This window comes from Uloborus diversus, chromosome 9 (assembly GCF_026930045.1).
Source record: "Uloborus diversus isolate 005 chromosome 9, Udiv.v.3.1, whole genome shotgun sequence".
In the NCBI taxonomy this organism is placed as follows: Eukaryota; Metazoa; Arthropoda; class Arachnida; order Araneae; family Uloboridae; genus Uloborus; species Uloborus diversus.
The window spans coordinates 33,588,189-33,613,867 of NC_072739.1; the positions used below are offsets into that span (position 1 = coordinate 33,588,189).

The window sequence follows — 25,679 nt, forward strand, 5'->3', positions numbered from 1 at the left end:
TTCCAACGAATTTCGTATTCGGATTCGCACTTCTGAATACGAATGTATTCGTATTCGGATTGACACGTTAAGGTACTGAGAATCAAATTCGGATTTGGATTTACGAATACGGATCTGCCCATCTCTGTTTCGCTGTAGGAGCAGCATCGTGAGGAGCCCGTCGACGGTGATGGTGCGGAGGGTGACGGTGGGAAAAATCAAAAGACGCCAAAAAGTCAAGTGAGAACAATAAGCAATCGTGATTGCTCAAAAAAAAAAAAAAAAAAAAAAAAAAAAAAAAAAAAACGAAAGTCAATATTAAAGTCGCACACCCTCTTATATTTTTCTTTTTAGGTCAAAACAATTGTAAAAAAAAAAGTTTCAATTAATTTTAATAGAGGCAACCCGTGCCAACTTGCTCTTGAACGTGTGCACCAGCCCTGTGTACTAGACAGATTTTTTTTTTTTTAAATCGAAATTTCATGTTGACAAAACGTTGCCGATATAACCCCAAATGTACCACAAAAATATTTACTAGGTGTCCCGCATGAGCCCTAAAATTTAATAATTTTCTTCAAAAAAAATGTTTTTTTTATTTAGGGTCTGGTGGGGGAAAGTGGTCAATGGGGTAAAGTGGTCATACGTCAAATAAATGACTATAGCTTGGAAATAAATGTTCGAATGAATGTGAAAATTTTATTTTAGGTTCAGGGAGTTAGAAACTACATTTTGAATACGAAATTTTCAAACCTGGCAAAATTTTATTTGGTTAAAAAAAGATTTTGTGTAAATATGAAAATTTTAAAAATCTAAACACCTCTTTTAACTTTTTTAGGAAATTTTGTTTGTTAGAATTATGAACAGATTGACGGCACAGGAAGCTTCCTACATGTCTTAAGATCGCTTACTCATTAGCAGTTAGCTGAATATATTTTAGATCATTTTTTAGAACAATTTCAGTAAGATGGGGTAAAGTGGTCATAATATTAGGCTTAACGAATATTGTTCTTCTAATGTCACTTAAGAGTTATGTATAAGGCAGATATGAATTAAATATTAATTTCACTCAATATGTATTGTTTTTACCGTAAATGGGGTTAAATATACGAGTACATATGTATGCATACGCATATACTCGTGTAGGCACGTATACAAATGTATTCACATAAATGCACCAATAAATACGTATATGGGTATCTGCGATATGAGTATTTTTTATCTATGCAGATATACATTCGACTATACAAGTATCTACTTGCTTTTACTCGTATGTATACGAACACTTATATACTCAGGTAGACACGTATGTACACGTACGTACTCGAGTAGATACTTACATACAAGCATATGACATACAAGTATACAGGGTTAGTTTAAACTCTTGGGAAAATTTTTGCCAGGTGTTAGAGGGGAGGATAAGAAGCAAGAATCACAAGGAACATATGGTCACAAACACAATGCTGACGCGCTACATGCACGCAAAACCAAAGACTGGTGGATGCAAAACAGGTCACAAATTTGTTACACTAAGACAATTTTGCACAACATTTTAGGTTGTAAGAAGGTTTTAAAGCGATTGAAGAAATTTGCGGCCTGCAGCTGTAATGCATGCGTCGCAATCACAAAGCACTCTCTGTTTTAATAACGAGACTTTTGAAAAACTCTCATCCGTCGCTGCGCCTTTGTTGCGATGCGTATATTAGAACTACTACGGGCCGTAACTTTTAAAAAGTGCTCTAAATATTTCTTAAAAACTAAATTTTGAGTAAAATCATCTTTGTGTAAAAAATTTGTGACCTGTTTTGCATCCATCAGTTTCTGACTTTGTGTGCATATAGCGCGTCAACGACCATAAACTCCTTATTGTTCTTTGCTTTTTATCCTCACCTCTCACACCCCTTAGATTTTTGCTCAAGAGCTTGGATTCACTCTGTAGGCATACATGTATGTAAGCGTATATACTCGTGAATACATATATGTATTGGTTGACGAGTATGTACGGACACATAAATGTACGTATATACGTTTTTTCAGGTATATAATTGTGTTTACACGTATACATACGTATATACTCGTGCTTCCATATATACGTGTATATACGTGAGTAGACACGTACAAACACGCACTGGATGCATCCACGAATTAACTCGTGTATACCCGTATATACATTTATGTACAGTTATGTATATACCCACATGTACACTTGTACATATATGCGTATATACGTCTACTATACATGTATATACTCAGGTATGCACGGTATCTACTCATATATGAACGTGATTACTCATGTTTACACGACACGTATATACTCGTGAATACACGCATATATTAGTGCATATACTTGTAACCATAAAATAACTGAAATATACAAATATTAGGGTTATTTAATACAGTTTTGCATTTATTTTTAACTATGACCACTTTACCCCACGCTATGACCACTTTCCCCCATCCCATGGGGTAAAGTGGTCATAAATACTAAGGGAAAAGAAAGTGTTATAAAACTAATTAAATCAATATTTTTTTTTCTAAACTTCAGTGTACTGTGTTCTTTAATAATGCAATGTAAAATAACAACAAAAAAAGTTGAGATGTTTAAATTATTTGTTGTATTTATTATCCACCAAAGTTGAAAACCTACGATTTTATGACCACTTTACCCCACCAGACCCTATCTTTTAAAAAATTACTTACACATTTAAATAAAATATCAAGTTCAAAAATTATTAGCGAACACATTTAAAAATTAACATTTGCAAATGAATACTAAAATTTTTTCTATATATAAAATGAGAAATTTAACTTAAATTTAAAAATCCATATTTTGAGTACTGTTTGGAAAACTGAAATATTGCAAGAGAGCGAACACTTCTATTTAACGCTAATTACAGTGAAACCTGTGTAAGTTGACCACTTGCGGTGCAGTACTTTGGTGGTCAACTTAGACAGGTGGTCAACTTATAAAGGGGGTAATGATTTTTTTTTTTTTTTGTCATTTCTTGCACCATGTATTCATTTTTCGACTAATTGACACTTACTATCTCCGTTCAACTCACTTTCACTGTTTAACATTACTTTGAAACAATAATTTAAAATGTTATTCAAATATTTTTAGAGGTTATTTTCTCAGAATGACGCATAATGTGTCATGTAAATTTAAAATTTTAGTAAATTGATCAAAAAAAAAATCATTGTTCATAAAAAGTTATTTGATATTAATAGTTCCTAAAAATTCATAGCTAATCAAAAATAACAAATTTTTCGTTTTTTTTTTCTCATATACATTTAATACATTTATAACCATGATGATCTACTTTTCAACAAAATAACTCCTCATTGAGGTTTGGCGCACTTATTAAGACACTAGTTTTGGAAATTTCATATGTGTCAGCTAATTTTCTCTGGGTTTCTCCCTTTTCAATTAATTTTAATGCTTCATACTTTTTATCAATCTCAAGTTCAACTAACTTTCTTTTTGAAGCCATTTTATGTAAAACTATAACACAAAGAGCAACAAGGTGATGAACTCTCCTAGTTCAATATGGCAGTTGAAAATGAAAATGTACCATTTCTTTATCCCTTGCACCAGAAATACTGCAATGCAAGTAACTTTTGCTCTAGCACAAATCCAGTGTTGCCACAAAATATTGCAACTGGAAATAAATACTTTGTACTTTTCTACTGACACATGTTTTCATTGAACAGAGAGTACAAAAGGTAATCTCAAATAGAACAAAAGAAAAACAAGTTTGGAGAATAAAAGGGTTCTTCGTTCTTAGTAGTTTTCCAATGTGGTTAAACTTATAAGGAGGTTTAGTTATGTTGCTGTTTTATTTAGTTGGTAAAATGCTGGTCTGGCACCAAAAATATTCCTGGAAAGCTATAAAAAAAATAATAAAATAATTTGCTAAATTAAGTTTTAAAAAATAAACCAAGTGGTCAACTTACAAAGGATTTTTTACAATACTCCAAACCAAATTTGGGGTACATTAGTGGTCAAGATAGACAGGTGGTCAAGATAGAAAGGTGGTCAAGTTACAGAGGTTCTCCTTCATTATACAAGATAGGACTAATTCCGTTCCTGACAAAAGCGGTCAACATAGACAGGTGGTCAACTTACAAAGGTGGTCAACTTTACAGGTTTTACTGTACCTGCTTTAATGTTTATATTTTCCAGCTTGATAACTTCTTAAAATTTACATAATCTTTTTTTAAATATGAAGAAAAAATCAATTTTTAAAGAAAATTACAAATTTTAGGCCTTCTGCTGGACACCTAAATATCTTTTAATTTGTAAAAAATATTTTTTGTGGTAGGGGAGACCGGGGCAAGATGACGAATGCCCATTTTTTCTTCGTTTTAAACTAGGTAACAGCATCAACTGCATGCTAATGGCTCTCCTATTCGCTGTTCGTTCAGCAATAGTATAGAGACCCTGAAATAGCCTTATTTGTGCTAGTTCTGAAGCTCTGATTGTTTACCGTTGCCGCGGTTATAACTTTTATGCATGTGTAAATAAACTCTGCTACAGATACAGATTGGATATGTCGTGTCTCTTTAGTATTTATGAGTAACTTAGTTAAAATACTACCTATTACCGTGAATAAATGTCAATTAATCGCCTTCTGTTATGGCAATGGAGAAGAATCCGTTTAAACAGGCAGTCCGGGGCAAGATGACGAGCTCGTCATCTTGCCATCGTTTCGGAATTCATTAAACTATGTTGTCCATTTTATTAAATCATGTAAACACTTATTTGTCTGTGTGTTTGTCCACCCAACCTTACGCTTCTCCTTTGGGGCTAAAGGACGCATTGAATCAAGGGAGATATCGTTCGAAAACGGGTGACCAGGGGCTATTTATAAACTAGTTGACCAAATGACTAGTTGAATGAATTTAAACCAAGCTAAGAATCTCCTGCTCTGTTGATTATTGACAATCATAAATCTCACATAACTTAGGCTATCTTATATTGCAGTGAAAAAACATGATTACTTTTGGGTTGCCACCCCCACACATCGAATCGTCTCTAACTCATGATGCGTCATTTTTCTGCCCATTAAAAACCCTACTATAGAGAAGCATGTGATACCTTTATGGTCATTCATCTAGGACAAACTATCAAATAATATTGGTGAACTTTTGAGCATTGCTTACTTCAAAGCAGCTACAGTTAGAAATGCCGATAAAGGGTTTAAAGAATGAAGGATAGAGACTCATAATTGTCTTGTTTTTTAGCGGACTATGACGTTGTTGGCTATGAAACTGAGAATAATAGTGTGCTATTATTCTGAGCACTGCTGAGGTGCTGAGGTAGGAGTGCCTCAGACCTTGGGAGCAGAAAATTATGGCAAATGCTGATGTCGATGCACCAAAAAAGTCTGTTAGTGTGTCTGATTTCAATGCATTGCCTAAAGCAACACAATGTGAGAAAACAAAAAGGAAAAGCAGAAAACTGAGCTCAAACATTGTTACAAGCACACCCATCAAAGAAATGTCAGAACAAGGAGCAAAGCGGAAGGACAAAAAGGATTATTTAAAAAAAACAGGGAAAATAAGCTCGTGATGCTAAAAAAAGAGTAAAAAAAAAAAAACTCAAACTAAGTTCCTTTAGGTCCAAGTCTATTCAATTCATGCCAAGCAATTCAGTTGCATCAACTTCAAAAAATGGTGTTATAAGATGCCTGCTTGTAAAGAGGAATATTGCGACCCTCCAACAGAAGAATGGATCAAGTGCTGTAAAAGCCAAGAGTGATGGCATGAGGAATGTTCCAATTATGAAAATAGAATTTTTATTTGTGTCTATTGTTAGCTGTATAACTTCACACTTCAACATTACGCTACAATGCATTACGCTTAATTTGATATTTCGTAAGATGTAAAATACAGTTATCATTTGTAAAACTAGGTAACTTATTCAAAACATGAAATATGTTCAACCTTTTTCAACATTGTCATCTTGCCCCAAGGTCAAAGTCATCTTGTACCAGTACTGGGGCAAGATGACAATTTGTTAAGGTTATGAAAAAAATAAAAATATCCTTCATTATTTTTATTTGAAAAATTAAATGGTAATATATTTAATAATACAAAAGACTACTCTAACAGCTCATGTAAAATTAATTTTACTATCTTTAAAAATAAATTAATAAACCCCAAAAATTGTTAACATAGTCATCTTGCCCCGGTCTCCCCTACATGCGGGACTATAGAGCCAACCTTTTATCAACATAAAGTATCGAGCTACCGAAAAAAAAATTTTTTTTTTTTCGATTCGGCCCAGTATAAGACCCCTATAGGGGTTCTAGCCTAGTACACAGAGCTGTTTCACACATTCAGGTGCAAGTCGGCACGCGTTGCCGCTGTTCAAATACAACATGATTTTTTTTTTTTTACAATTGTTTTGACCTAAAGGGAAGAATATAAGAGGGTTTCCGATTTGAAAAATAGATTTTTTTTCGGGACACCCTAGTGCGCATGCTTCTGTCACTGATCTGTGTAACAAATGTACTTAAGAACGAACGACGTCAGGTCGACCTGAGACGGCGCACAGTGTGGCATAGTGGGCAAAAATCCACCGAACTCGCGGGTTTTGAGCTAGGATCTTCTATTATGGCTCAAAATTCGGCACAATTCTTCGACTATTTCGTAGTTGTGCTACAATTTTGAATTTCTTAACCCCTTAAGCCCCGCAGAGCTCAGAATGGACCCAAGTCGCGATTTTGAAAACTAAAAAGTATGACCATATTTTTTTCCTAATATGTGACTCAATGCTTAGTAAAAATCGAGGAATCGGATGATAAAACACAACTTTTGATCGCTGCGCCGGGTGTTTAGAAATGCTTTTTTTCACCGTATAAGTCATAAAAAACATTATTTTTCAGGTTTTTTTCCGTTGAAAAAATGGGTTTTAACGGTCTTCACACATCTCCCCGCGCAAGGAACAAATATATTTTAATTCCAAATCTACAAGTTTTCAATCATTTTCCAAAGTTCAGTAGGCAAAAACCTCCCTAAAACACCGAAAAATTGCCCGAAGTCCGAATTTCAGCTCGAGATCCTACCATTGTCCACGGGAATGCATCTGTGCAATAGCGGCAAACAGCTTATTTTATATGTATACATTTATATGTATACATTTTGAGAATAAATCGTTTGCGTTCGAATAAATTTACATTTAAAATTTCCGATTGCTTTTAATGTTTTTAAGAAAAATGTAATCTATTAAAGTAACAGTTGAGCAAATGTGTAGGACGCAAAATTAGTATGTTTGTCTGTTTCCTCGGAATAATCGTAATATTTGAATTGTAACTCTATGTTCCACTCTTTTACGTAAGTGTTTTTGTTGGAATTCTAACTTAAAATGTAAAAAACACATGTTAAAATTTTAATGTGTTTTAAACTAAACAATTAATGCTCAGATGAACCCTTTTAGCCCAGTTTTGTTCCTAACAACATCATTTATAGGTTATAATACAGCTAAATTTAAGGTAGGGATGAAAGGATTAATGAACTTATATGATTTTACTTCACTCTATTTAATTTTAAAAACAAATAATTCACAAATATATGTCCATTAGCTCGTCACTTTCTGTATGAAAAACAGTAAAGACATGTTATTTTAACTTTATTATAAAGTTTTGTTGAATTTATATTAAAATTTATGTTGTTTTGTTGGTCTAAACACGCAGAAACTAATTTTTAAAAAAATGTAATTTACATAATTTGTTTAAATACTTATTTATGTTAACAGAGGACAAAGTTTTCTATTTTTGTATGCTTATGTAAAAGAGTGAACATACCTGTTACAATTCGAATATTACGATTAATCCAAGGAAATAGACAAACATACTAATATTGCGTCAACACATTTGCTCAACTGTTACTTTAATACATTAAATTTTTCTTAAAAACATCAAAAGCATTAGGAAATTTTAAATGTAAAGGTCTTTATTCAAACGCAGACGATTTATTCTCAAAATGTATACACGTAAATGTATATATATAAAATAAGCTGTTTGCCGCTATTGCACGGATGTATTTCCGTGGACAATGGTAGAATCTCGAGCTGAAATTCGGACTTTGAGCAATTTTTCGGTGTTTTAAGGGAGGTTTTTGCCTTTTGAACTTTGGAAAATGATTGAAAACTTGTAGATTAGAATTAAAATATATATTTGTTCTTGCGCGGGCGATGTGTGAAGACCGTTAAAACCCATTTTTTCAAACGGAAAAAACCTGAAAAATAATGTTTTTAATGACCTCTACGGTGGAAAAAAAGCGATTTCTAAGCACCCGGCAGCGATCAAAAGTTGTGTTTTATCATCCTATTCCTCGATTTATACTAAGCATTGAGCCACATATCAGGGAAAAAATATGGTCATACTTTTTAGTTTTCAAAATCGCGACTTGGGTCCATTCTGAGCTCTGTGGGGCTTAGGGGGTTAAGAAATTCAAAATTGTAGCACCACTACGAAATAGTCGAAGAATTTTGCCGCATTTTGAGCCATAATAGAAAATCCTAGCTCAAAACCAGCGAGTTCGGTGGATTTTTGCCCACTATGCCACACTGTGCGGCGAGATAAAACGTGACACTGACATTACTGTCGTCGAAAGCTAGCATTTGTTCTCGCTGTTTCAATTAAAGTATGGAAAAATGAAGAAACATTTACAGTTATTTTTTTTCTTTCATGTGCTTTTTGTTTGCAGTTTTAGTTTTTAAATTTTTAGCTTCATGTTACTTACTTTTAGCTACTCTCCTAATACTCCAGTCCATAAAAATCCCGCCAATAGGTGCTAAGAACAAACCTGTGACTTGAGAGAGCCCGTACACTTCAGAAAATAAGGAATCTGAGGAGAAAAAAATGATGTCTAAGTACTCAAGAACAGAGAAAAAAATACATTTATGCAACAGAGCTCTTTGGGAGTCCACGGAAAGACGAATTTTTTATGCCGCACGTAACTGCTCATATATTTTATTAAAAATAATAATTAAAATTTTGTTGCATAACACATATATGACATATTAATTGTCATTAGAATATACCTCAATTTATAAAATTTTGTATCTGTACGTTTTTGTTGATACAATTATGCACTTTATTTCCTCAATGTTCCTTATTGACGCCTTTTATGCCTTAGTATTCTAACTTTAAACAGTGTCCCAAGTTTGGAGCATAGTTGCAATTTCTCAAACCTATGAAAGTTCAACTGGATTAGTTGGGTGGAAATGAATTTGCCCAAATAAGGCACAGATACATAGCCGAGATGAATTTTGAAACAAATCTCAGTTAGCGTTCGTAACCAAAATTATTTTCATACTTAAAAATCGCATATTTTTGCAAAATTTTCAAAATCATAAAAATAACCCATAAAGATAATACATCAAAGTTCTACTCACATAGCCTCATAACGTAACTATTCATTTATTCTGTAACACCATTTATTTCTTACTGGTGAAGTACCAACAGGTGTAGCAGTCCTTAAAACAAAATTTTACAAAATGTTCCTAGTTAGGATACTGTCCCAAGTATGGGCACTTGACTGTACTTTTTGATGAAATATATTGTTGTCACGTGCGGGACAAAATATCCATTTTTGCATGGAATCGCCTTTTGGGCATATTTAGGGTAAGCTGATCTGAAACTTATATACGTTGAAGAATAGAAGTTTTAGCAGAACTTTGAAGCTGTGATGCGGTTATTTTTTTTTAATCGCGTCGTACAATGCGATGTTTTTTTTTTTGCGAACTTCGGGGTTATCATGTATGCAGTGCTTATTAGATGCGTTGTGTGATGCTGAAATTAGTTATGGCTTCCTCGAAATTCTTCCCCTATCAGTCGTTTTCGACAAATCATGTGGACGAAACCGTCCACGTGCAGCAACCGATTCGCCAACTGATACCAAGTTGTAAAAAAGTAACGTAAGAAATGATATCTAATCTCTACATAGTATAAAATGAAGTCTCCAAAAAGCGTCTGTTTGTTTGAACGCACAAAACTCGAGAACTACCAGGCCGATTTCGCTGAAATTTTCACAGTATCTTTCTTTTAGCACCAGGAAGGTTTGCAGAACGGTTCAAAAAAAAAAAAAAAAAATTCGTCGAGTAGTTTTTTTTATTCTGACTTACGCCCAATTTGCACATGATTTCCCAAATACGGGGATGCAAAATTATTTGTACATACTAATATTACATATCGTTGGAAAGGGTAGAATTTTACGCGTTCTACGCAATTTGTTTCAATGCTCTAACTTAATTACGGAGGGAGTTATTTGCGGTTTTAGCTCGATTTTTTTACGCTTAGCTGAAATTTAGTCACTACTTTCTTCATTAAATTTATCAATAAAAGTGAAGGAATTATCCCACAGTTTTCTTTTTAACACCATTGGCAAGAACTGTTTTTTTTTACTCCAAATCTAACTCAACCTATGGTCGAAAGTTTAACCCTCTATCTCCATTAGAAAAAAAGTTATAAGCGAACTAAATAAAGTTCAAAAATCTGTTCTTTATTCAAGTTTTAACTTTTTTTTTTTTTTTTTTGCATTTCCACGGTAACGCTTTTGAATCCATTGTTTATTTCCATCTTTCTCATTTTCAATTCTTAAACTTATTTTATTTTGTGTTTCCATGGCTACGCGCTTTTTATAATCGATCTTTCTCATTTTATTTTAATTTCTCAAAAGTATTTTAATATGTGTCGTCATTCTTTGGAGGGGAAATTTTGCATGATGTTTTTTTTTTTACTTATTTATTTAAGCCTGATTGTTGAATGTACGTCACTTGACACAATTTTTATTTTCAAAGTAGACCGGGCAAAGCCGGGCAACGCAGCTAGTTTTTACTAAAACCAAAATGTCAGAGCTGGTTGTTTGAAGGCACAGTGAAACCTGTGAAAGTTGACCACTTGTGGTGCACTACTTTAGTGGTCAACTTAAACAGGCGGTCAACACAGCTTGATTTAAATGAAAAAGGACCAATTCTGTGTCTGAAAAAAAGCGGTCAATTTACAAGGGTCGTCAACTCTACAGGTTTAACTGCATGACAGCTATGCAGCTTTTTTATCCCGTTTTCTTGTGTAAAGCAGTTTTTTTTTTGTGTGAAAAAGGTATTACAGTAAAACCTGTAAAGTTGACCGCATTTTTCAGGTACAGAATTAGTTCTATATCATTTAAATCAACCTCTATAAGTTGACCACTAAAGTAGTGCACCGCGAGTGGTCAATTTACACAGGATTCGCAGTATATCCATTATTTTTGCCAAACTTTTAAGCTATTCTTATGCTTGTAAGTTTGACAATTTAATTTAAATATTGAAATTGAAAATAAACATGCAATCAATCGAAAACAGTTTGTTTTATGTATTTTTTAAAGACTTTAATCCCTTCACATTCCCCAACTGAAATTGCATAGTCATTTCTGTCAAAAAAAATTTCATATTTTACCAGTTTTTACGAAGAAAATTCGTGCTTTAAAGTGGTTAAACAAAGCCGAGCTCATGGTTATATTTACAGTGAATGGGACGGGATTTCAGTGTAATATATTTTCAATAAATTAGTTCATAAATGCGACATTTTGATTTTGCCGGATCTGATTTTACCAATTACTTAGTGCTTTTGTACACCTTAAAGTCATTAATTTTTGAGCTGGCGATCGCTGATTTCGCCTTGGACGCACTAGAACTAGTCCTTAAGTAGCACCTTTAAGAGGAAAAAAAAAAAAGGAATAAATTGGGTAAACTTTATTTTTTCGATCTCTAGATTGGGTATTGTGTTAGATGGTGGCATTTTTTAGAAATTCCTTCTCTTACCTTCGTCAGGGTCAGTGGTCGTTCTGTCGATCCATAAATGAAGAGTTCCAATGTAGATGATAGTGTAGAGCAGCAACCAGCAGAACCAATACTGATGCATCATGAAAGAAGCTGATAATAAAGACTCACGCAAAGGACGTTCCTTTACTCTCAATTCTGCCTCAGCTTCTGAAAAATAATTCATTCACTGTCTTAGTCCGGAACGAAATGTTTCACGAAATCTTACTTTCATCAACCAATTCGTTAATAACAAATAAGACCTTTGTGCTGAAAATTAAAATAATCAGTTATCCAACGTTTCGAAGCACAAAAACTGCCAATTACAGCAGATACTTGTTTCGGTGTTAAAAAGAATTCCACCGTGTTGCTTTTGTCGAATGACTTTTCATCCAGAAGCTCATACTTCTTTGCATTGAAAAAGGTGTTCCTTGTAACACCGAAACACGTGTCTGCTGTAATTGGCATTTTTTGTGCTTCAAAACGTTGGACAACTGATTATTTCAATTCGTTAATATTTATATAAATGAAAGATATGACAAATACGTGTCTACTATTTTAATATGGTAGTTTAAAATCTGCAAGAAAATATCCTTATTCTAGCTTTTTAGCTGGATGCTAACGTTGGGTTTCGTTTTTTTTTTTGCACGAGGTTTTTTAGCTCAAACGCATATTTTCTCCCCTACTGCGGAGACCTTGGTCTCATATCGAAATGTCAAGACGCAGGCTGTCTAAACGCCCTCAGCTCCAGCCTATCCTGTAGAGAAAGTGCTATTAAATATAGCGAAAATAATGGTCATTCGAAAGATGATGGGCTACATCCCAGTTCAACATCAAGATTACTATAACACTACAATTTAAATAGGTTATTTCAGTTGTTGAATTGGTCAACAACTGAAGCTGAAATTGCTGATAGCGATATTGAACCAGAGTCGAGTGTTGATGAAAATTAGCTGTTATAATTATTTTTAATGCTTCGTTTACTGTTTGTTTCCTTGAAATATTTACTAAATATGTTCAATGTATGTTGCACTTATGAATAAAAAAAAACTTTGAACCTTAAAAACTTGATTTATTTTGTATATTCAAATGAACAAAATAATTATTAAATGAATAAATAATTTTTGTTCATTCCTTTATTCATTTTTGAATTTGTGTTTAAAAGGGCGATTTTGTAGATATTTTTACGCATAATTACATTAAAATAGTTGTTCAAAACTTAAAACTTAAACCATATATAAAGCAGTCAGTTTTACGTTCAAAATTCAAAGTAATTTGCTAAAAAAAATAAAATTTCTTTCTAGTTTCATGTCTTGAAAAATTTGTAATTTGTGATTTACGCTCTTTCGACCAAAACAAATTCAGTTTTCTTCGGAATCCTCCGAGTGTGTAGAAATGAAGCCACACGCCTAAAACAGCCCCACAGACCTGTTTTCATTCACTTGAAAAGGGGTTTGTGATAACGTTTTATCAGTCATTATTCTTTTTTCCGTTGCCTCGTGTTTCGCTAAATTGAGTGCAAGTAAATGTCTGTTTTAGCAGTTGAATTCAGTTAATCACCCATTGCATTTCTTTAAAGAGTTACAAATGAAGAAAAATTCCATTCAGCCTTTCAATTCTACACGGTCTACGGCTTATATTTACAGTTGAAAAAACATCCATCTGCGTAACGTGGTAAGTTCAATCATCTAATACTACCATTCGACTTAGTATTGTCTTTTGTTTAATGACTTGATCCTTTGATGAAGTAATAAAGTACAGCCTGGAGCAAGAATATCTCAGCCATATCGTGCGTGACAAAACGTCAATAGGGACGTAAGGCGCTTTTTCAATCATTTATATATGGCAGAGCGACTGTGAAATGTAAAAAAATAATAATAGTATAAATAAAGAGAGTTTTATTTGAGTTTTAATTTCGGTGAAAACATCCTTTTTTAATATTGATGATCTTTTTCTCCTCTTCGCAAGTCATTTTCAAAGAAGTATACAAGAATGGTCTATTATCTGTTTTATTTGACTAAATAATAACTGAAAGGTATTCAAAAAGAGAAAAGATAAATTTGAATTTTCCACACATCTTAAGTTTAAATATCATTTAGATTTTGAGGCATAATTCTAATTAAAAAAAAAAAGGAGCACTCTAACACTTCAGAATTTAAAGAACTTTCTGAAAAAAGATTTTTCCCCCTCGTTTATGAGGAATTTAAAACGTGTTCTTACCTTTCTTTTTTAAATTCATGTCCTTTTTGGGATCCTTTTTTTCTGACGCCATTGATGCTTCTGAAATTCAGAGTGCAAAAGTAAACGTTATTAATGCATTTTATGATATTGTTTCATAATAAACTTTTTCATCCCCATGCAGTATTAAATAGCTTGCATTTTTTAGGATGAAAATAAACAAATTTAATATCATTGATTAAGCTTTATAAAGTGGATGTTTGGGCATTGCTGAAGCTGAAAAATATGCAAATCACTCAGTGTCGTGCCAATTATAATCGTTTGGATGAGGTTACGGATTTGAAGTGCCAGGTAACATAGTAAAGAAGCAAAATTAAAAATTTGAAGATAACGATTATAACGTTATTTGAAGATAACGAACTGCTAGAGGGAAATCTCATTTGTTTTAGGGGAAAAGGTGGTTCTAGTTACAGCATGATTTAGAAAGAGTTTTCGTTGAAAGCCAACCTATGGTTTCAACTTAGCACGCGCGTTTTACTTAAAACTTTAAAAGGTGCTCTTGGGTCTCTTTGCCTCCCATAGCATCAAATTATCTTTATATATTCGTTGAAAACTGCAGTAAAATTGTAACCAATCTTTAATGTCGCCTTTAGTTTTAATTTTAACATAGGGACTCCAAACAACCGGTCAAGGGCCACATCTGACCCGCGAGCAGATTTTATCCGCGGGCTTATGCCTTTATAACTTGAGAGAAATTATGTATCCCCCCCCCTCGCTGATTTGATGAATTTGTTTTTGATGACATTTTTTTCCTGCCAGGACGGAGAACGATTCACACTTCAAGGGCCATCATTGGCTGTTTTGAAGAAACACTTCCGGGAGCGCCTTATCTCAATACGAAGCGATTTGGAGCGTCCTAAGCCCGCTCCCCAAATCGGCACCTTCCGATTTTATTTATTTATTTTGGAAGTACCACGTATCTTAAAATCGTCCAAGGACCCTACAAGACCTGAAGGTTATCATCCGAGTAGAAATTGCAAACATACTCGCTTCTATGATTGTTTGAAGTTGTGAGAAATGCCAGGAAACGGCTTAATCTACCTGATGTGATGTTCAAAACTATATAAAAGAAGACTACATTATTACTAACATCGTTCCTTGTTTCTTCTAACCCGGGAACGACACTAATGGTGTACTGACATTTTTTTTTTAATAGGTAGCAATCGAAAGAGCGTTATCGTGATATGAGGTCTTAAAGCCTGCCGAAATTTAAGAAAAGTCGCCAAATTTAAGGACTTGACGAGAAATGGAACATACTACAATACTTCACCATCTGCACGTTACCAAGGCATCCATCTGCAAAGCGCTTGAAAGGTATGTTCCATTTCTCACCAAAACGTGCTAAATTTGGCGACTTTTCTTAAAATTTTGGCAGACATTATGACCTTATTTCGATATATTCGGGACACGAGAGCATATAACTTATGCAAAAACTATGTTTTACCATGCTCTTTAGATTGCTACTAATTTCGATATTTTCATTACTACACTATCGTATCCCTGGTACGTAACTTTTAAAAAACCTTGAAGAAAAGATTTGCTTACTCGTGAAAGGCAATTCATCTAGAATGTAAGTAAATGTCCCCCACACAAAGGGTGCTACAGACGAAACTTCTTTTTGAGGGGAAGGGAAAAGACCTCCTTTACTGTCCTCCTCCTTTACTCTGTCTGCTGGCAATAAGAAGAGAGTGACGGGCAGCATCAACACGCTCAGCACCACCAGCAGGAAACAAGCCCATTCCCAAGGAAGACCAGCATCGAAGCCATACTAGAAGTAAGAAACCATCACGTCGATTGAAATTTGTGTCCATTTATTTTTGTTTTTTGCTGACGTAAATGTTGCTGCTAAAGGCTCGGCCTCTCGCGGTGGCTCAATGCCGCCTGCGGCGAGTGACAATTATTGCTTAAGACTACTTTTGAATATATGTTAGATCTGTTTTAGCCGTGTACTAATAAAAGTTTCATTATTAGTCTACGTTTGTTCTTAACCTGGAAATTCCAAAAAAAGGGAAATATTTGCTACTTATTTTTGACATTCATTTGTTCATCCTCAGACCTTTAATCTCTTCAAAAAGGGAAAAAATCTCTTATTTTTTCATGCTTTTTATTTTGCTTGTCACAGCATAGATCTCTTACCTGTAAACTCTACATGCCGTGAAACGTTTGCGAATTTATTTTGTAAACAATATTGGTTAAATTTGTCATGAACTGAAGTAGGGATCCCTTAACTAGATGATTGACAGCAGTGTCTCTCTTTAAAAAAAAAAAAAAAAAAACCGTTTGTTTTATAATAAAGTGCAATCCTGTGAAGTTGACCACCTGCCTAAGTTGACCACTTTTTTCAGGTAGAGAATCAGTCCTACATCATATGAATCAACATCTATTAGTTTACCACTAAAGTGGCGAACTTTGGTTTAAAGTGGTAAGAACTTTGCGGATGACTTCAACTGGTTTTTAATGTTTCAAAATCATATACGGGATTCTTTACTACTAATAAACATCTTTACTCGTATCGCCCCCAGATTCTCTTTAATAACCAGTTTCTCTCATATGTCAAACACCCTAAGTACCTGGGTTTCGTTTTGGATCCAGAGATCACGTGCAATGGGCACTTACTACATTTGGTCAACAAGAGTCGCAAGAGACTGAACATCCTTAAGTACATCTGTGGAAAAAATTGGGGTGCTGATGCAAAAACACTAAGGGCAACGTATATTGCTCTTATTAGACCTATCTTAGTGTATGGGTCCCCAGTATACTTCAGCGCCTCTTTAACGAATCTCTCCAAATTAGAGAGGGTTCAGTTATGTGCAGCTCGTATCATAACAGGTTTGAAAAGCAGCTGCCTGAACGACATTGTACTCTATGAGGCAAATCTTCCATCACTTGGTCTTGAAAGAAACTCAAACTTGGTTAAATATTTTAACAAATTACGCAGCTATGGAAACCATAATGGAACATCAGAATATTTGTGCAATTGGATAAATAATCAAAGATTAAAGAAATATAGCCCATTTAGTTTGGCTGATAATATGCAGATAATTTCTAAATCAGTAGAGCAGTCTTCTCTAAGACCTTGTGTGATCCCGATTGTGGGCCTACCCGGAGTTCACTTCCATACTGAACTTATGTCCGTCACTAACAAAAACACAGATGCTCCAGATTATTTAAGACAGTTGGCTCTAGAAGTTATAGATGGCATCCCGAGTGATGCCATTTTGATTTACACAGATGGCAGTAAAGATGAATTGAATAACACTGGGAGTGATGTCTTTATCGAAAGTCTTTCTGTCCAGCTTTACAGACGCAACCCGGATAACTGTTCGGTATTCAGAAGTGAATTAATCGCCATAAATGAAGGATTAAATACCATCCTTCACGACACTAAATATGGTGACATTTGGATCCTTACTGATAGTCGGAGCTCGATTCAATACCTACAGAACTGGAGCAGTGTGTGCGACCTTGTGGGTATTCAGATTATCACCCATCTCAAAAATCTAACCAAGGGAAGGGAAGACCACTTTAAGTGGATTCCCTCTCATGTAAACATCCATGGCAATGAAGCCGCAGACATCTTGGCTAAAAGAGGTTGTTCAGAGTTGCCCAACAAGGACTTCATATTAACTTATAAGGAAATTTTCTCTATGAAGAAACAAGGAGACAAGCAAGTCTGGATCACCCCTCCCGCCCATCCCTGGTACTGCAGGATGACCCCGGGAGGCTCGTTAGATTTCGAGGGTGACAGACATAATCAAACGGCCGTCTCGAGACTCATAAGTGGTTATCTGAAGAACATGACTTTCGACTCTGGGTGTAAGATCTTCTCTTTGTGCAGCAAATGCAATCTGAAACCGGCATCCCCCGACCACATCCTTGATTGTTTGTGGTTCACTCTGGCAGATGTCTGTGCTAGCCCACTACTGGTTCTTGACTTCGCTAGGGTTCATGGCATCATGAATCTGATCTAGCTGCCGCTGGATCAATGAAGGATTGTAAACAACAACAACACTAAAGTATCGCATCGCAAGTGGTCAACTTACACAAGTTTCACCGTATCAGTTTCTTCAAAAACACTATTTTAATCTGATCTACTTTTAGATGAATGCGGTGGTATAAGTAAGACAGTTCCAACAAAAATTGAATTATATTACTCCTTTCATCTACAACCTTCAATCCAGTATTATAAATACGACAGAACTTACTTTAATGAAAACAAAAATGGAAGCTGAGGCACTACAGGCGCCACTGTATAGGGTGATGATTGTGGAGCGGTATTTTGGAAACAGGTCTGCAATCTGAAAGAAAAAACAACAAAGTTACAGCGTTATTCCAATGACATTCCTTCCGTAAAGAATTATGCTTGAAAATATGTTGCGATCAGATTTGAAACGATAACCTTCTGGCTCTAGTATAATATGTAATAGTATAATATGTAATAGTACTTATGTAGAACATTTTATTTTCAGTGATACAGAAAAAAAGTTTAACATGAAACTGAGGGATCAAAAATATGTATTTGAAGTTAAAAAAAAAATTCCATGCTTCGTGATGCATGCGAAAGAAACTTCTTCAATATTTTTCGCAGCTTAACTTTTATCTATTTTGCAAATTCTAAAATTAACCCAGCCGTTAATGGAATTTTAAGCGTAAACCGACAGCGTAATGACGTACAGAAATTGCAGTTTCATCCTTGTTGTTGACTCATCAGTCCGAAATAGTCAGTCGAGCAGGAGGCAGTTGCCCTCTCATTGAACCTGAGATTAGTACCTTAATACTAGATATATATAGAGCTAAAATTTTGCTCATCAGTGAGAGTCCGTAAGCAATGGTGTGACTCAACTCGTAAAATGATGGCAAACGTTTCAGGCAATAAGCTAAAAATTACTACCCACAAGCCAGGGCTAAGTCATAACTTCAAGCATATACCATCCAGAGACGACTTCAAAGAGAGAACATCTAGTTCCAGCTCGGTTAATGACTCTTTTGGCCTAATGACTCCGTAGCAAGTACGAAAATGTGACTTTGGTGGTGTGACTTTGGAAAGTGTAACTGGTGAATTATGACTTTGTGTGAAAAAGGGGAGGAGGGGTCAACAAATGCTGAAAAAAAAGTGTGAAACCATTTATAGACAGCTCTTATGCAGGTTTTCTAGTAGTACCGTAGGTCAGTAGTTAAAAATGTATTTTTAAAATTTTAACGTCTTCAAAAAAAAAAAAAAAAAAAAAAAAAAAAAATCCGGCATTTGATGTGATGTGCTTAAAAAAGAGCATTTCATAAGCACTCAAAATCTATTATGTTTTAAAATATTAGTTATAGGAATAAAGTGATTTAACTTCACTACGCTGGACCATGCACTTCGTTCTAGGATTTTGTTAAAAGATTAAGGGTTTTTTGTTTACCCGTGAAATATTTTATATATATATATATATATATATATATATATATATATATATATATATATATATATATATATATATATATATATATATATATATATATATATATATATATATATAAACATAATATTTTCACTAAAAGCAATTTTTTTTTCGCTAATTAATCTAAAATGCACATCTTATATGTTATTTCCTCTTTTTTTTTTTGTTTTGTAACAACGCCTAACTTTATGAATGAATCATCAAGTTTCCGAAGTAATGCATCATTTTAAAGATATTTTCCACCGCTTTCATCGAAAATTTTCACATTGTTGCGTTTTTTTTTTTTTTTTTTTGAAAAAAAAAAATCAGTTCATTCTGTTTTTGAATATGCGTTGCTTTAATGTATAATCATCCTCGGGTGATGCCTTATGACTCAGCTGGTTAGAGCGTCTTGCTAAGAAAGCGAACTTAGTGGGTTCCCAAACTCAATGGGTTTCGTCGCATTTGAATGACTTTTTCCCTCTGAATAATTTTGATCCAAGATTCCAAGAATATCTTATCTAAAGTCATTGCAAAATTCAGAACCACAGTTGTACTGTTGCATCAAATTTAGAAAAGAAAAAAAAAAAAACGTTTATTTTCATAAATACTGTTTTCTGAAGGGCGTGTTTTTTTTTTTTTTTTCGAGTTCTTCCTTAATACTTCCTAAAACTGGTAAAATTACAAAATAAGACATTATTTTATTTATTTTTTCGACGCCGTCGGGAGGAAATAAGCAATTCTCATTGTTACTATTTTTCATAAAACTCCTTTTGAAAAAAAAATGGATCTTTGAATTACCACTATCAAGCGCGAATACTTCGCACGGGTCAGCTAGTACTTAAAACATTAAAAAAGATTGTGCACGTAAATAAAAGGCTTCTCCGCTCTAGCCCTGGATGTTATTTCTCTCTTTACGCTGCATAGCTTTCCTGCCCTTCTTGTACTATCTGAATATTTGTATCAAGTTTCTATATTAACTTTTTTTTTTTTTTTTGGAGTAGACGAATTTTACACCATCTTTTAAGAAATAATTGTTGAGAGTTCAATTTTAATATTTTTATCACAATTTTCCTTTTATCATTTTTTCAGAATGATAATTGGCAAACTACAATTGTAGCAATCACGAAATTTCTGTCAGAATTGTTATTTACACGATTTTGGATTTTCGTCCTCGATCTTGGGATTTTTACATGCTTGGGTTTTGAAAAAAATCCCAACGACTGCCTCGGTTACGCGCATTAATGCATCGACCTCTCTCTTTCTCTCTTTTTTTTTCCGAACTAATGGAAGTAAATAATATGGGAAACTGGGGAAATGGACTGACCATAATTCGAATTGCACCAGACAGTAAATGTCACACAAAAAAAAAAAAGCATTTCTTTTTTTTTTTTTTTTCTAGTTTTAAGCGTAATTTTCACAAAAATTTCCCGACTTGAGGGAATGAAATTCCCACACGATTTTAATTTTCATACGGTACGAAATGTCTGATTTTTTTCCCCTTTCCTTTTTTAAGGATAAGGTGTGGTTTTTTTTTCAACTTGAAATCAGTTGTTTTAAAAATAAGATCTTTCATATTTTTCTGAAAGTAAAATAGAAAATATATTTGTATTATATCTTATATTTATCTAAAGATATTTGTGTTATGAAAGATTTCGCCTTCAACAAGAATGCGAACATATTGGATTGGAAGTCGCTAAACGATCAGGAAAGCACTAAATATAACTGGTCGACTTTTGAACCACAAGCGTTGCTGGTATATAGCTATTAAACTACCATTAATCGTTAAAAGTTAAAAACAAATCACAAGGCCAGTAGGCCAGATTTCCGCAGCAACTTCAATTAACGTTCCAATTTGCGTAGTATCTATTAGAATTGAAGAACGCCATTTTCTTTCTATTTATTGTCTCGGAATGCATTTATTCTTTCTAATAATGATGGTTTAAAGTAGAGTTAATGTTTTCTTAGTCTGTGCAGAGCAATTTTCTGCGCACCGGCCTTGAATGGCTAGTCCTTGAATGTTTCGAATTTTGACCGTGTGGTTCGAAAATGCTTAATTTGAAGAGAAGAATAAAATATTGCTCGCTTTGTCATCCGCTGAAGTTCAAGATCGGTAGCGAAGGAAAAAAAAAGCTTATCGCGAAGGTCGATTATGCATTTCATGTTTGTTAACTGCTTTGCATGTTGCATCACGTAAAGTTAGAATTTTCTAGAAGTTTGGGACAAAATAAATTAATAGGCTTCCAATTCTCTAAAATCCTAACAATATCGTGCCCGGGAAGAATAACACGAGAATTGCTTGACCCACAAAATTTTTTATAGTTCGAAATAATTTTCCCTGTGTATTTCTGTGTAAATGAAAACTTAACTAATTTATTATTATTTTTTAAAACGTTTGAAAAACCAGAAAGTCATTCTCCTGGCCGCATATAAGCTACCTTTACTCCTGCTCGGGCATAGGAAAATTTCAGCCCTCTCATTGGCTTATTCGAGTGTCAATCAAAGCTTCAAAGCTGGACGTTCTGCAATGTTGCTTGTCGTTTCTCGCAGTGTTTCCTGTTTGTAATCTGCTAAATAAGAATAAGCATTTGCAAATGAGATCTTTAATTGAATGTTGTTGACAAAAACAGCATTATTATTTCCAATCAATTTCATCCTTTGCAAAACAAATTAAAACTGCCTTCGAGGAACTATGCTTCGAAATAAAAATAGGTGGCGCCATTTTTAAGCAAAAAATGCATGTTTTACGACATTGTTTTAATTTAAATTGAAGTTATTTTTAAAATAATTCTCACGGTAAATTATTTTGTTGATGGAAAAGCGAATTCCGCAATTTTTCACATTCTTAATGATATTTAATACAACTCAAACAGCTCTTCTTAAGAAATGATTATCATTTAAGTTAATAATAAATACTTCTAGTGAACTATTTAATACATAACAATTTCTAGCTAATTTCTATTGAATATGAGTTAGCATCCGAGAATAAGACTTCCAATTGAATATTGAGTGAGTCTGGCGAATATATCCTTGTGGTCTCATACTAATTTCATAATTCATAAAATAAAGTAATGCTCTGCTTTAAAAAAAATAATTAAAAAAACAAGTAAAATACATAATTAAACGAATAAATAGCATTATCTATAAGCAAAAAATGGCGCTTTTGAAGAAGGTACTATTGAAGTTGATTATGCTCATTTGTCAACTAATTCTCAATGGAAGTTTTTTCAATTAAACAGCGAATTCTTTATCTTTTAATATTCTTCATAATATTTAAAGTTCTGTAAAAAGGAATAGGTAATTGAAACCCTTGAAAATAACATTAAAAAGCTATGTTTCTTAATGTAAAATTATATATATATGTTATTTCAAGTCAAATCATTTTTAAGTCAAACTTTCAGAAATCGCACCCTTTGACACCTTAAATTCATTTATTATTTTGAAAAAAAAAATATCACACACAGTTGATAAGGCAATTCAAGAGAATTTCATGCAGTTTCATTAACTATTTAACGTAAATACATTTGGGGGAAAAAAGTTTCACAAAATTCTAAAACTTGAAAACTCAACCATTTTTGAGACAATTTTGAAAATTTTGAAATCAATATATGATTTTTGTTGTATTGTAATAAATACAACTAAACATTTTAGACTGGGCCCATGAAAAGATCAGCAGCTGCTAAATATTTTCAGCAAAATTAGCAAAAACGTTTTCCTTATTTTTTTGCTGTATTGCTGATAAGATTATCGTGGTTTCATGAATAGTTTTGAAACCATTTGAATGTAATCATTCAAATACATTAAATATCATACGATCATTGAAAAATTTGAAAGTATTCAAAAAATTTGAATTTAAAATATTGTGAAAATAATTCTTTTTTTGAGAAGTGTCAAACTTAAGTTATCTTTGAAACAAGCTGTTTTACAACTCTGTGTTTCTCGCAGAGTTTGAGAAGTTGAAAATTGGGGTGAGCACCCTTTCATGATTTGCATTTTTTTCTCTTGATGTACATATTTTATTCATAAAAGTATGTGTGTATGTATGTGTAAGTGTTAGAAAACTGCTTTGGTTCTGAATCGTTTCAAAACTGTTTTATGAAAATGTAATTTCTCTTCATATGATGTGGAAGAATTATTATTTTAATGATACTATGGCTTTCTAGTCCAATCACATGTATTTGAAAACCAACAGGGGGAACTAATCATAATTAATTCATATTGAACTCACATAAAAATAAAGTAAATATTGTAAAACAGATGTACATAATATATCAGCCAGATACAATGTGAAACAATAGATATAGCAACGAGAAAGAAAAGTTATACGATAAACAATTTATTTACTTTCACAAGAGCAAATTATATTAGAAATTAGCATGTATAAAATTATTCACAATAAGTATTTGTTATTAACTTAAATGATAATCATTTCTTTTATATATATATATATATATATATATATATATATATATATATATATATATATATATATATATATATATATATATATATATATATATATATATATATATATATATATATATATATATATATATATGAACAACTGTTTAAATTGCATTAAATATCATTAAGAATATGAAAAATTGCGGAATTCGCTTTTTAATAAACAAAATAATTTAACGTGGGAATTATTTAAAAAATAATTTCAATTTAAATTAAAACGTTGTCAAAAAACATGCATTTTTTTCTTAAAGATGGCGCTACCTATTTTTATTTCGAAGCAGTTTCTCAAAGGCAGCTTTCATTTGTTTTACAAAGGATGAAATTGATTAGAAATTAAAATTTTGTTTTTGTCAGCAACATTCAATTAAAGATCTCATTTGCAAATGTTTATTCGTATTTAGCAGATTACAAACAAGAAACACACTTCAAAGACAACTAAAAACATTACAGTGGCGTCACAGCTTTGAAACTTTGATTGGCACTAGAATAAGCCAATAAAGGGCATGAAATTTTTTCTATGCCCGAATAGCAGTAAAGGTAGCTTATATGGCTCCTGGCCAGTCCGAACCTTAGTAGCAGGAATAAGTAAATGGGAGGAATAATTCCACGCATGGGCTTAGCAAAAGCTGTTGATAAGACACCAAGTCATGTGACTCAACTGCGACAAATGGTTGACATGTTTTGTGGGAAACGAGCGAAAGAAACCCGATTTCCTCCAATGCTTTGCTTTAAAATCTATCACGTGACTTGGGATCTTTGGTTTGTGTAAGAAAGTCTTCACTCCCTCCATTTTATTTCTTCTCAATGGCCCTAACCTTCTCCTCCAATGTACTTAAATCATTTGAAAATTTAATGTAAGCATTCTAAAAAATGAATTTGTAGCATTAAATTATGCATACTCAAAAGTTCAAAACAAAACAGTATTTAAAGATGGTTTGTCCCGAAGTTTTCATGTCATTCTCCTGGCATTAGGAATAAGTTCAATTAGTATAGGCAAAAGGAAGGGATTTATGAATCTGCTGTTTATCGCATCAATTTACTGAATTGCTAGAGTATTTTGAGATTCTGATTTTCCTGGCTGTCTTATTATAATTTTGAAGTTCAAACGTATCTGGCACTTTTTGCTTTCACTCTTCTGGACAACAATTCTGTTTTATATAAAAGGTTTATTTAAAAAAAATGATAGTAGCATTTTATTAAACCTTAAATATAATTCTAGGCCTTGGTAATTGTCTCCTTGTAAGTAAAATGTCACTCTCTTGGCATTTTATATTTCAGGCTTGCATAGCTGAAATGTAATATGGTTAAAGTGCTCCTTTCTTCCTACCCTTCATTTTCCTCTTATTTAGCTCCTCATAAAGATGCAGTATAAATATTTGAAACAATTCTTAGCATTTTTATTTTTGATCAATTTGTGATTAGATTCAGGTCTTTGGAGAACAACCCAGGTTGAAAAAAAAAAACATATGCTAAATATAAATGTGACTCTTGCAGTTAAGCTCAAAATAAGGAATTCATGAATTAAATTTTACAGTCTCGTTTTTGTTACTTAATTCAATATTCAACTCATTGTGACTTGCATAAATGGGCGGTCTGACCTACGCGAGTGCATTTTTAGTGAAAGACTTTTTCATAATTAATAAACCGAAGTGCTGCGACTTTTTCTTAAATTTCGTTTTCATATACTGAATTGTTTCACCCGTACACGAATTTATAGTAAAATGCAATTTTTATTTTACATTTTTGTTATACATTTATTATTTCCTACAGTGGTT

At 33.2% G+C, this 25,679-nt stretch overlaps 1 protein-coding gene across 1 annotated transcript in view; it reads right to left on the minus strand.

Annotated features, from left to right (window-relative positions):
- Positions 1–25,679, minus strand: part of LOC129229479 (equilibrative nucleobase transporter 1-like) — a 94,607-nt gene that overhangs the window by 15,565 nt on the left and 53,363 nt on the right. Inside the window, exons 6-10 of the mRNA XM_054863792.1 lie at positions 18,226–18,318; positions 15,566–15,788; positions 14,003–14,062; positions 11,786–11,953; positions 8,725–8,829 (exon numbers count right to left, since the gene is read on the minus strand). Of these exons, the coding sequence (XP_054719767.1) occupies positions 8,725–8,829; positions 11,786–11,953; positions 14,003–14,062; positions 15,566–15,788; positions 18,226–18,318 (649 nt within the window). The remainder of the gene's footprint in view (positions 1–8,724; positions 8,830–11,785; positions 11,954–14,002; positions 14,063–15,565; positions 15,789–18,225; positions 18,319–25,679) is intronic.